The 14,110-nt window shown below is 39.0% G+C and overlaps 1 protein-coding gene across 10 annotated transcripts in view; it reads right to left on the bottom strand.

Moving 5' to 3' along the window:
* Positions 1-14,110, bottom strand: part of DOCK7 (dedicator of cytokinesis 7) — a 238,434-nt gene that overhangs the window by 167,415 nt on the left and 56,909 nt on the right. For all 10 annotated transcript variants that reach the window (XM_054533642.2, XM_024251423.3, XM_054533652.2 and 7 more), the window contains exons 11-12: positions 12,459-12,624; positions 4,845-4,987 (exon numbers count right to left, since the gene is read on the bottom strand). In XM_054533642.2, coding sequence (XP_054389617.1) covers positions 4,845-4,987; positions 12,459-12,624 — 309 coding nt within the window. The remainder of the gene's footprint in view (positions 1-4,844; positions 4,988-12,458; positions 12,625-14,110) is intronic.

Raw genomic sequence — 14,110 nt, 5'->3', positions numbered from 1 at the left:
CCCTTATGCCTACAATGTAGTTAGAATAAAAAATAAAATTAAATTAAAATAATTATGATTATAAGTATATCATACCAGTTTATTTCCTTTTTTATGCTTTCAAATTTTACTAAGATTTAATAATACCACTGTCTATCTTTTTTCTTATTTATAGTCCATTATCTATGCCTATAAAGTATTACAAAATACTCTCAAATATAGAAAACCAATACAAGTTACTGGCCGGGCGCAGTGGCTCACGCCTGTAATCCCAGCACTTTGGGAGGCCGAGGTGGGCGGACCATGAGGTCAGGAGATCGAGACCATCCTGGCCAACACAGTGAAACCCTGTCTCTACTAAAAAACACAAAAAAAATTAGCCGGGTGTGATGGCAGGTGCCTGTAGTCCCAGCTACTCGGGTGGCTGAGGCAGGAGAATGGTGTGAACTCAGGAGGCAGAGCTTGCAGTGAGCTGAGTTCGCGCCACTGCACTCCAGCCCGGACGACAGAGCGAGACTCTGTCTCAAAAAAAAAAAAAAAAAAGGAAAGAAAACCAATACAAGTTAGAGATAGATGAAAAGGAGAAGAGAAAAATAAGAATACATACATAAAACAGAATCAAAAAGCAAACTAATATAAAAATACTTGAGTCTCATAAATTTATTACTCTTTGGTTCATATTTGTGTTTTCAACTTTATATCACAAATTTCTCCAATGCAAAATCTGCAGCACTGGCTAAGGTGAGGAGGAGAAGAAGGAAGAAAGGAGGAAGAGAGAGGAAGAAGAGGGAGGAAGGATTTAGATGAGGGAGGGAGGAGGAGGAGGAATAGGAGGAGGAAGAAACTACTGTTAAGGAAAATCACAACTATCCTGATACTAAGGCCAGAAAGAAAACTCCAAAAGGACTTCAACCAATATGAAAAGAGACCTTGAAAAAAACAAAACAAATTACCCATAGCCGATTAACACAAATGTTCACTTTAATGTTAATATTTTCTTCTTACAATTAAAATAGCTAGGGTTTTTCTTTTATTGAAGAGTCAGTCTTTAGATTTTATCAATCCAATCTTCCTGCTTTGACATTTTATTGTTTTATGCATATTTCACATATTGTTCTTTTATGTTATTTGGTAATGAATATATTTGAGGCTACTTTATTACTGTCAACTCACCTTGAGCCACAACCCATTTGTTCTTCATCATTATATTCTAAACAAGGATATAGAATTGATCTTCTTTTATCTCACTATTTAGAAAAAATAATTCTTAATTTCTAAGTGGTTACAGTTTTTTATTAATACCTTACAAAGCTTTTAGTTTTATTGAGTTATGGTTAGAAAATTTGACTTTACGAGGTTTCTTCAGGGACCCAATATAACTAATTATTGTAAATGTTCCATCAGTTGTTGAAAAAGTATACTCTTTTCTTGTGCATACAGAAATGATATAAATTTTTTGAGACGAAGTTGCCAACACATGAAATTAATTTTTAAATGGTCCTTATTCATAATATATTCAGATTATCTCTAGTCTTCATTATTTCTATTTCACCCATTAAATTACATTTTCTCTTTTGGTACTTATTGGTCTCCATTCTTTACTCCCTGTTTCCATGCCTTTTTGGTGAGCGAGGCACAATTCCCTCCCTAGGCTTGGCCACATGCCTTGCTTTGCCAATAAGCAAACATGATGCAAAAAGAGGCTGAAAAACATTTGCACAATTTAGTTTGCTCTCTCTCTTGAACTTTTGTCAGAGCTGTGAGAACATGACCAAGCTAGCCTGCTAGAAGATGAGAGTAGAATTTGAGAGACATGTCACAGAGCTGAGTCATTTCTGTCTTCCCAGTAGAAGTCAGCCTATATTAGCTGATCTCAGCCAACCTCCAAACTTGTGAATGAGCCTAGTTCACTGGAGCAGTCTAGCTGATACCTTTTCCTCTACATTGGTTGCTTACTGTCCTGTACCACTGAAAAAAATAGATAACTTATATATCTGTCAACAAATAGAACAAATGTCTTCAAAACTATTGTGTGGGTTTGATTTTGTTTTTAAATATCTATGTATTTCTAATAATTTTGACTTCACACATTTTATTTATTTATTTATTTTGAGACAAGGCCTCACTTTGTCACCCAGGCTGGAATACAGTGGCATTATAATTGCTCACTGCAGCCTCAACCTCCTGGGCTCAAGCAATTCTCCCATCTCAGCCTTCTAAGTAGCTGGGACTACAGGTATACACCAACATGCCCGGCTAATATTTTTTATTTTTATAGAAACAAGGTCGGCCGGGTGCGGCGGCTCACGCCTGTAATCCCAGCACTTTGGGAGGCTGAGATGGGCGGACCATGAGGTCAGGAGATCAAGACCATTTTGGCCAACACAATGAAACCCCATCTCTACTAAAAATACAAAAAATTAGCCGGGCATGGTGGCAGGCACCTGTAGTCCCAGCTACTCGGGAGGCTGAGACAGGAGAATGGCATGAACCCGGGAGGCGGAGCTTGCATTGAGCCGAGATTGCGCCACTGCACTCCAGCCTGGGCGAGAGAGCGAGACTCAAAAAAAAACAGAAACGAGGTCTCACCATGTTGCCCAGGCTGGTCTTGAACTCCTAGGCTCAAGCGACCCTCCAGACTTGGCCTCCTAAAAGGCTGGGATTATAGGCATGGGCCAACATGCCTGGCCAACACATTTTAAATCTGTACATAAACACTAACGATTACTATATCCCTACTGTAGACAGTAATCTCTCATAAACTGAAAAAGAAAAAACTGTCTTCTGTGTCTCATTTAGGGAAAAATCTGTGCCTTGAATTCTACTTAATTAAAGTGGTAATCTCTTTTTTTAACTTAATTTGCATTTGCCTGATGCATAATTTTCTACCTACTTAAAAATAGTTACAAAAATAATATATGCTCATGGTTAAAAATTTTTAATACAGAACCATATTAAACAGTTTCTGTACTGTAAACATTTTCCACTGCTCCATGTTTCCAGCAATCATTTATTTTTAAGTTTTCATAATCATTTTGTGCTACTTCCCAGTTACAGTAACAGTATTCAAAACAGTGTCCAGAACATGATGATGAATGCTCAAAAAATACTGGTTGGATAAGTAGATAGGGGGTGGATGGCTTATTGATTTATGCTTATAATACCAATTTATTGATAAATAGCAGGCCGAAGAAATGAAAAGAAAGCTGTGGAAATACCAGCAGAAGTGGTGTAGCAGCTGAAGAAGCAGAAAGAGGGGGAAGTAACATACCTGCAAGGTTGTGTCACTGTAGCAAATCTGCTACCCCATTTCCTAGCTATATCTGGTCTATCACTTTATGCAAGTGTAGTCTTCTCTAGACTCTCTATTACCACTGTCCATAATAAAAAGACCAATACCATTTGAGACATTTATCACTGGCTTTTTTTCCTATGAGTTTCTCAGAGCAGCTGCCTATGAATACTACTGATATGTAACAGTGAAGGAGACTTCAAGTAGATTGCTATCTGTCTATTCAAGGTCCATTCAATTGAGGTCTACCCTCAATTCTTGCCCTCTCAAGTTATGAGATATCAGTAAGCCAGGATTTCCTCTTCTTACTCAGAATAACATCTCAGAAAAAGGAATTTTGAAGGAATGATTAGCATTTTCCCTTAATCCACTCCAAAACATGTACTACTCCAGTTTGTTATGCTAATACAAATTTTCTCCCCATTCTTATATGGTTCTAGTCACCTAGTCACAACAAAGCTTTCAACATTTTCTCATCTTGATTCATGATATAGAATCCATTTTACATCAAAATCTAGTATATACATGTACACATGTGTACACTCATATGGGGGCGGCGGGGAACGACTCCCTGAAGCAATATTTAACCTTACTACATGCAATGCACTATTTTTTCTATTCTACTCATGTTTTCTTTTCTTTTTTAACCTGGGTGTCATCTACTAAGCTGATTTTCATTATCATTAAGAATCATGACTGGCATTGGAAAAATACAGTTGACTCATGGTTAAAAGTGAAGGGAACAGGTTTGCAAAGAGCAAAATATCTTTGATAGAGAACGTCTTGGATCCACACATTCACCTCTAAAAATAACACTGACCTCACTTTAGCACAAAATGCACTCCTAGGGCCTGAAAGTCCTATTTCACATATTATGAATATGGTAGTTTAGGCCAGAAATACTTGTGTGGGGAAGACATGTAGGCCACATACTCATTCTCACAAAGAAAATTCATAAACAACCAATGTTTAAGAAAAGTTACACTATTAACAATTTGGAAAAAGGACACAGGCTGGACATGGTGGCTGACTCCTGCAATCCCTGCACTTTGGGAAGCCGAGGAGGGTGGATCATGAGGTCAGGAGTTCGAGACCAGCCTGGCCAATATTTAGCATCCTGTCTCTACTAAAAAATACAAAAATTAGCCGGGCATGGTGGGCGCCTGTAATCTCAGCTACTCAGGAGGCTGAGGCAGGGAGAACTGCTTGAACCCGGGAGGCGGAGGTTGCAGTGAGCCGAGATTGTGCCACCGCACTCCAGCCTGGGCAACAGAGCGAGACTCTGTCTCAAGAAACAAAAAAAAGAACAGGATACAGGTATGAAAGATGGGTTTTGATGCATTATTAGTCATGGTCAACATTTCAACATTTAAATAAATATAATGCTAAAATAATAGGAACAATATAAATCGTTTCTCATTCTTATAGTTGTTTTTATTATTTTTATTCTTAAAGTTTTTAAGTTTCTTGGAATCACCCTCCCATACATGTATAGTACAATTACTACCTTTCTGAAACTAAAAAAATTTATGCACAAACATCTCCCCAAAATTCCTACATGACAGAACAATACCTGCTTAAAAAAATTTGTCACTGTGAGAGTAGCTGGTCGAAAGCTCGTCAAGTTACAAGCATCATCTCCACTTGTTGTCCTTTCAAGTGATCGTCTGCCGACAATACTAGAATTCCTCCTCTCTGACCAAGACCCTTTTCGTTCTACAAAAGAATTAAAAAAAAAATTCATTTTCATAAAAGTTAAATTTTGTTTTGAAGTAGCTTTCCAAACACAAGAAGAATCTACTAAATTGAAAATTACCCACTCAGCATATCAAGTATAATAGGAGAATTTTGCTTTTGGAGAGATTAGTAACAAAGTACCTAAATCTTCTGGTTGTCTTTTTACAACATCACAGGTGTAAAAATAAGTTTCTAACATGCAAAGATCTATGGGCATGACCAATCATGAGCCACAAAGAGCAGCTATAGAGGAAGTATGCATTTACTACAAAATGTTTACCACAGGAAAATTTTAGTCATCGTTAATCTTCCCTCAGTCTTAGCTCTTTAGTTTGAAAGAAAATTGTAAGATAATTTGTATTCAAAGTACTTGCAAGATAATCCTATTATTTAAAACCAACAGAACTAGACTGAAGATTAATAAGGAAATAGAATACTTGCACAAAACTATAAACAAACTAGACCTAATGGACATTTACACTATACTACAGTACACTAAGCAAGAGCAGAATATACATTCTTGTCAAGCACTTAGAAAATATTCTCTAAAACAGTCTATATACTAAGCCATAAAACAAGATACAATACATTCAAAGAGATTACGATCATATAAAATATGTTCTCCAACAACAGAAGAATTAAACTATAAATCAATAACAGAAGAAAATTTGGGGAATTCACAAATGTCTGTAAGTATAATAGCCCATTTCAAAAATAGCTAATGGAAAAAGAAGGAATAATATAAATTAGAAAGTATTTAAGATGTATGAAAATGCAAAAACAACATACCTAAGCATTGCTAAAGCAGTGCTTGGGGGAGGATTTACAGCTATTAATGTCTATTTTAAAAAGAACTATCTCAAATCAGTAATATAACCTCAGACTTCAACAAACTACAAACTACAAAAGAAGAGAAACGAAATCCGAAACCAGCAGAAGGCTACAGAGGCAACTGCAGAGTGGAAATAAGGAAAATAGAAACTATAAAAACCATACAGAAAAATCAATTAAACCAAAAACTGTTTCTTCGAAAAGATAAACCTGACAAATCTTTAGCTAAAATGATGAACCAAAAAAAAAAAAAGAAGACTCAAATTACTAAAATCAGGAATGAAAGAAGAGATATCATTTACAGACTTTACAGAGTAAAAGGAATAAAGGAATATACAGCAATACTATGAACAATTGTAGGCCAACACCTTTAGATTAGATACGAACCAGATAACTTTGATGAAATGGACAAATTTATAGAAAGATACAAAGTATTTATATTAAAACTGACTCAAGATGAAAGAAAATGTGAATAGACCTAAAACAAGTAAAGAGATCGAGTTAGTAATGAAAAAACTTACCACAAAGAAAAGGCCAGGTTCACTGGTGAATTCTTCCAAACTTTCAAAGAATTAATACCAATCCTTCAAAAACCCTTCCAAAAAAATGGAACACTTCACAACTCATTCTATGAGGCCAGTATTACCCTGATACCAAAACCAGACAGAGTCATCAAAAGAAAGTAAAACTACAGACTAATATACCTTATGAATATAAATGCAAAAATCCTAAACAAAATACTAGCAAACAGACTCCAACAACACATAAAAAAGATTACATGCCATGACCAAGCAAGACTTTTCCCAGGAATTTAAGGTTAATTTAATATCCAAAAATCACATCATTCGATGCAACACCACATTAAAAGGATACAGGACAAATCATTTTAATAGGGGCAGAAAAAGTATTTTACAAAATCTAACAGACTTTCATGATAAAAAACACTTTTAAAAATTAGGGATAGAAGAGAACTTCCTCAATCTACCAAAATACATCTATGAAAAGCCAACAGCAAATATCATACTTGATGGTGAAAGACTGAATGCATTTTCCCTGAAGTCAAGAATAAGACAAGGATATACACTCTTGTCGTTTCTAAAACATTGCAGAAGAGGTTCTAATAAAGACAGAAAAGAAAAAGAAATAAAAGACACACAGACTGAAAAAGAAAAGTGAACTACTTTTTATTTGCAGATGACACGATTTTGTATACAGAAAATCCTAAAAAAATCTGGGGAAAAAAACGAACAATAACAATTCGAATTTAGTAAACAAATTCAAAAAGGTTTCAGAGTATAAGATCAATATACAAAAGTCAATTTTATTTCTATACACTAGAAATGGACATTCTAAAGACAGAATTAAGAAAACAATTCCATTTAAAATATTATCAAGAAACGATAAAATACTAGTGTATAAATTTAACAAGAGAAGGACTTATATACTGAAAATGACACAACACTGAAAAAAATGAAAAAGATTTAAATAAATGAAAAAAAATTCACGTTCATAGATTCAAAGATTTAAAATTGTTAAAATGGCAACAATCTATAAATTGACTTAGAGATTCAATGTCAGCCCTATCAAAATCCCAGATGCCTTTGTGCACAAACTGACAGCTGGTCCTAAATTTATATGGAAATAAAAGAAACCCAAAATTGCCAAAACAAATCTTGAAACAGGATAAAAGTTGGAAGACCCACTCTTCTCAATTTCAAAACTTACTTCAAAGGTAAAGTAATATAGTATAGCAGCGGTCCCCAACCTTTCTGGCACCAAGGACTGGTTTCATGGAAGAAAGTTTTTCCACAGATGGGGTTGGGGGGATCATTTCAGGATGATTCAAGCGCATTACATTTATCATTAGAGTCCCATAAGGTGCACGTAACCTAGATCCCTTGCATGTGCAGCTCACAATAGGGTTCATGCTCCTACCAGAATCTAACGCCACTACTGATCTGAGAGGAGGCAAAGCTCAGGCAATAATGCTAGCTCAGCTGCTGCTCACCTACTGCTCTATGGCCCGGATCCTAACAGGCCACAGACAGGTACCTGTCCGCCACCTGGGGGTTAGGAACCCCTGCAGTAAAGCACTGGCATACAGATCAGTGGAATGGGATTGAGAGTCCAGAAATAAATCCCACATGAATGGTCAATTGACTTTCAATAAGGGATCTAAGAAAATTCAACGGGAAAAGAATAGCCTTTTTAATAAACAGTGCTGCAACAACTGGATATCCACATAAAAAGAATGAAATTGGACTCCTACACCTCACAACATACAAATATTAACTCAAAATGGATTATTATAAACCTAAATGTAACAGCTGAAACTATAAAACTCTTACAAGAATACATACAAGTAAATTTTGATTCATACTACATAATGGTTTCTTAGATAAAACACCAAAAGCACAGTGACAAAAGAAAAAAATAGAAAAATGTAACTTCCTCAAAATTTAAAACTTCTGTGCTACGAACAATACCATCAAGAAAAGTGAACTCACAGACTAGGAGAAAATATTTGCTATCATATATTAGGCAAGGAATTTGCATCTTGAACATATAAAGAACTACAATTCAATGCCAAGAAGGTTAAAACCCCATTTAAAAAATAGGCATCAACTATTAATAAATAATAAAAAGATCAAAGCCATTAAAAAATGAGCAAAGGTTAAAAATACGTATTACTCCAAGAAAGATACACAAATAGCCAATACACACAAAATGATGCTTAATATCGCTAGCTATTAAGAAAAGGTAAATCCAACCTACAATGAGTACCACTTCACTTGCACTAGAATGACTATAATCAAAGAGCAGATAATATGTTATATTGGTAAAGATATGCTGAAACTGGAACCTTCATACACTAGTGGAACGCTAGTGGAATTTTTGAAGGTGCAGCCAAATTGGAAAACAGTGTGACAGTCCTTCAAAAGATTAAGCACAGAATTATCATATGACCCAGCAATTTCACTCCTAGCTATATATCTACATATCTAAGAAAAAAAAAATGTCCACACGAAAGCTTGTAAATGACGTTTCAACACTATGAAACATTATTCATAATGAACGAAAAGTAGAAAACAACCTGAATCAACTGATAAATAAATATAGTACATCAATACAACAGACTATCATTTGGCAATAAAAAGAAATAATACCAACACATGCTAAGACATGGATGAACCTGAAAAACATTATGGTAAGTGAAAGAAGCTAGTCACAAAAGACTACATATTATACAAGTCAATTTGTATGAAATGTCTGGCATAGACAAATCTATAGAGACAGAATATATATTAAAGGTTGTTTAGGGACAGGTTGGAAGACTCTGGAGGAATGAGGAGTGACCATTGCTAATGGATACAAAAGTGTTCCAAGACAGGTACAGAAGTATTCTGTAGTAGTGGTTGTAGAACCCTGTGAATATACCAAGAAAACACTGTACAGTAAGTCCTCATTTAACACCATGGATCAGTTCTTCAAAACTGTGACTTTAAGCAACACGTCGTATAACAAATCAATTTTACCATATGCTAATCAATATAAGCAAGAGTTAAGTCCCTACAGCATATTTCTGGTCACAAAAACTTCATCAAACTTCTAAATATTCAAAACACTTCTAATATTAAACATTCAAATAAATGTGCACTATACATACATTTAAGAAAAATTAATAAAAATAAGTAGGATAATTATTTACCAAATTATCCCAGTTCAGGGTCACAAGTGGCTGAAGCCTATTCCAGCAGCGCAGGAAAGAAGGCAGTGTATGGCAAATGCACCTGACAGCAGTAACTTAAGCAAACCCTGAGAATGACTCTATGGTCTAAAAAGAATGTGTATCTGGAGTTCCGAGCTAAGGAACCTGGGAGTGGCCAAACTTGAAGACTCATTCCTTATCTATGAGGATAAGGACATCTGAACTTCTAGCCCACCCAGTGAAATCTAGGCCATACATGGAATCAAGGCCCTTTGTTTTGGGTTAAATGAGGGTTTTCAGGTGGAAGATACTAGGGGGAGGATGCTAAGTGAAAATGCTACATAAACTGCATGCTTTTTCAAGTGGCTGTGGTTTTCAGTCCAGCTCGCCACTCTGCATGTAAGTTCCCTCAGTAAACCCTATGTCTCATTCTCTGGCTCCCCATCTCTTCTTCAGACTCTCTGATATGATGCTATACATACCAAAGTCAATAGGGGTCCCGCATGACAGGCAGGCACCTGTCCTGGACAGGACGCTATTCCATCACAGGTGCACTCACACACACACATCCACGTTACCTTACGCTGCTACCACTTAAGACATGCCAATTAACCTCATGCGCACAGCTTTGGGATTTGGCAGGAAATGAGTACCCAAAACTCCCCACACAGACTTGGGGAGAACATGCAAACTCTACACAGACAGTAGCTCCAGCCAGGAATCAATTCTCTTCCTCATCAACATTATAAAAAATCAAAAACAAAATGAGATATTTGAAGATCTGCTGTATTGTACAATTTAAATTGCTGACTTATATGGTATGTGATTTATATCCTAATAATGGTGTTAAATGAGAAAAAGGCAAAAAAAGAGAAAACAAAATCCTTTTTATGCAATATTACATTGCAGAGTCTACAAATGAAACAAGCTTATATAAGAAAAAAGAGGCCGGGCATGGTGACTCACATCTGTAATCCCAGCACTTTGGGAGGCCGAGGCAGGCGGATCACTTGAGGTCAGGAGTTCGAGACCAGTCTGGCCAAAACGGTGAAACCCCAGCCTCTGCCCGGCTGCCACCCCGTCTAGGAGGAAGTGAGGAGCACCTATGCCCGGCTGCCCCGTCTGGGAGATGAGGAGCACCTCCGCCCGGCCGCCCCGTCTGGGGAGTGAGGAGTGCCTCTGCCTGGCCGCCACCCCGTCTGGGAGGAAGTGAGGAGCACCTCTGCCCGGCTGCCCCATCTGGGAGATGAGGAGCACCTCTGCCCGGCCGCCCCGTCTGGGAGGTGAGGAGCGCCTCTGCCTGGCCGCCACCCCGTCTGGGAGGAAGTGAGGAGCGCCTCTGCCTGGCTGCCCCATCTGGGAAGGGAGGAGCGCCTCTGCCCAGCCGCCACACCGTCTGGGAAGTGAGGAGCGCCTCTGCCTGGCCACCCCGTCTAGGAGGTGAGGAGCGCCTCTGCCCGGCCGCCCAGTCTGGGAAGTGAGGAGCGCCTCTGCCCGGCCGCCCACTCTGGGAAGTGAGGGGCGCCTCTGCCCGGCCGCCCTGTCTGGGAGGTGAGGAGCGCCTCTGCCTGGCCGCCACACCGGCTGGGAGGAAGTGAGGGGCATCTCTGCCAGGCCGCCCCGTCTGGGAGGTGAGGAGCGCCTCTGCCCGGCCGCCCCCTCTGGGAAGTGAGGAGCGCCTCTGCCCGGCCGCCCCGTCTGGGAGGTGAGGAGCGCCTCTGCCCGGCTGCCACCCGGTCTGGGAGGAAGTGAGGAGCGCCTCTGCCCCGGCGGCCCCGTCTGGGAAGCGAGGAGCGCCTCTGCCCGGGCGGCCCCGTCTGGGAGGTGAGGAGCGCCTCTGCCCGGGCGGCCCCGTCTGGGAAGTGAGGAGCGCCTCTGCCCGCGCGGCCCCGTCTGGGAGGCGAGGAGCGCCTCTGCCCGGCCGCCCTGTCTGGGAGGTGTACCCAACAGCTCCGAAGAGACAGCGACCATCGGGAGCGGGCCATGAGGACGATGGCGGTTTTGTTGAAAAGAATGGGGGGGATGTGTGGGGAAAGGAAGGAGAGATCAGATTGTTGCTGTGTCTGTGTAGAAAGAGGTGGGCATAGGAGACTCCATTTTGTTCTGACTAGGAGAAATTCTTCTGCCTTGGGATGCTGTTGATCTATGGCCTTTCCCCCAGCCCCTTGCTCTCTCAAACATGTCCTGTGTCAACTCAGGGTTAAATGGATTAAGGGCGGTGCAAGATGTGCTTTGTTAAACAGATGCTTGAAGGCAGCATGCTCTTTAAGAGTCATCACCACTCCCTAATCTCAAGTACTCAGGGGCACAAACACTGCAGAAGGCCGCGGGGACCTCTGCCTAGGAAAGCCAGAGACCTTTGTTCATGTGTTTATCTCCTGACCTTCTCTCCACTATCATCCGATGACCCTGCCATATCCCCTCTCCGAGAAACACCCAAGAATGATCAATAAATACTTCATAAATTAAAAAAAATAAAAATAAAAACAATAAAAAAAAAAATTAAAAAAAAAATAAAAATAAAAAAGAAGAAGAAGAATGAGTTGCCATCAAAAAAAAAAAGAAAAAAGAGGCCGGGCATGGTGACTCACATCTGTAATCCCAGCACTTTGGGAGGCCGAGGCAGGCGGATCACTTGAGGTCAGGAGTTCGAGACCAATCTGGCCAAAACGGTGAAACCCCATCTCTACTAAAAATACAAAAATTAGCCAAGCGTGGTGGCACACATCTGCAATCTCAGCTACTCAGGAGGCTGAGGCAGGAGAATTGCTTGAACCCGGGTAGCAAAGGTTGCAGTGAGCCAAGATTGTGCCACTGCACTCCAGCCTAGGCCACAGAGCGAGACTCCATCTCAAAAAAAAAAAAGAAAAAAGTAAGCATCTAGAAATGTTTTGTATGAAACACTCTTACCTCCAGTACTGATTTCTACTTCTGTAGAATCTCTTTCCAAACTCCCAGCACTGCTAACAATATTCATTAAATGGATTGCAGTCCAAGCAAAAGGCATGCGATATTTCCCAAGTCTTTGGCAAAACTGATCTGCTTGACTCTTCAGTTTCTCCAGTTTTTCTTTATTCTGCAAAACAGAACTTTATACATTATATGATTATACTTGAAAGAAATCAATTAAAAGCTATTTCATACTACATAAAGGAAAAGGATGAGAAGTCTCAATTCTCAGCAGAGATGAGAAAAAAAAACTGTACCTTACAGAGATGAAGTATTAGTGCAATATCTTAACCAGTGAACAAACTCAACACATTCTACAAATGTACGTGCACAGCAGGTCTTTGAAATTTCTATTTGTGATTATGTTATTCTGGGGAGAAGAGAGCAAGTACCAAACATGTATTATGTATTGCAAGTATTGTTTTAGGAAGTATAACCATGATCTAGTCAGCAACTGGTAACTACAAAATATTCTAGGTTATAATTTGTTAAATTTTGTTACTCTATAAAAGATGGAAGTAGCTGAGCAAATTTGAAATAGTCCCTAACTTATAACAACCATGAGTTAAGAGTGGGGAAGCACAAATAGGCCAATGATAAACAAGCTCAGAGTTGTAACAAAAGAAGGAAAGTAAAAAGTATTAGAAGAAGACTAAACGCTGGAAAAAGACTAACGGTCCAAATATTTAATAATACAAGCATATCTGGAAGACATCTTGAGGCTGGCTCAACTTTTAGGCTACTCATGAAACAAACATCAAGAGGTGGCCTGAAAAAGCCAATCAACACTCAAGACTGAAAACCTATACTACCTCTCTCATATACTCTTTGCAGATGGGATGTTGACATATACACCAATGACAGTGTCCTACCTTGGGACTCAGGGCTAGAAAAAGATGAAACAATAACTAAATGATAGCACTATTTATTACTATCTCTACTATACCCTTAAAACAGTTCTTATTTTAAGTATACTTCAAGTATACTTAATTCTATCAGTGTATGTAAATATAAGTAAAGAGCGGAATAAGCTGCTAGTATATTTAAGAGCACTATGTAACAGAGCAAATTTAATTTAAAATGACAACCTGGGGACAGCCAGAATACTGTACTTTAACCATTAGTTCAGCCAGGTAATCAAGGATCAAGAAAAAAATATCGTGTGCTCAGATCTACAGAAAAAGCTCAGTTCTTGTTATGAATCTTGGGAAAAGCAAAACATTTTCTGGATTTGGGTTGCTTACCCAGTATTCCTCAAGCATACTTCTCCCGGAAGTTCCAGTATTAAATCTTGTGTTCAAAGATCCAAAGATCACTTGTATTCTTGTAGCTAACCCATAGTATCTGAAATTTGTTATCAACTATCCAACTTTTTTTTGCTTTTATAAGTTTATACACATTCTAGCAATTAGGCTGGGCATGGTGGCTCACATCTGTAATCCCAGCACTTTGGGAGGCTGAGGCAGGTGGATCGCTTGAGTTCAGGAGTTCAAGACCAGCCTGACCAACATGGTAAAATCCCGTCTCTACTAAAAATACAAAAATTAGCTGGGTGTGGTGGCATATGCCTGTAATTCGAGCTACTCGGGAGGCTGAGGCAGGATAATCACTTG

The sequence above is a fragment of the Pongo abelii genome, chromosome 1, assembly GCF_028885655.2.
Source record: "Pongo abelii isolate AG06213 chromosome 1, NHGRI_mPonAbe1-v2.0_pri, whole genome shotgun sequence".
In the NCBI taxonomy this organism is placed as follows: Eukaryota; Metazoa; Chordata; class Mammalia; order Primates; family Hominidae; genus Pongo; species Pongo abelii.
The sequence above is the reverse complement of the archived record's forward strand: the minus strand, read 5'-3'. Positions and strand labels throughout refer to the sequence as shown.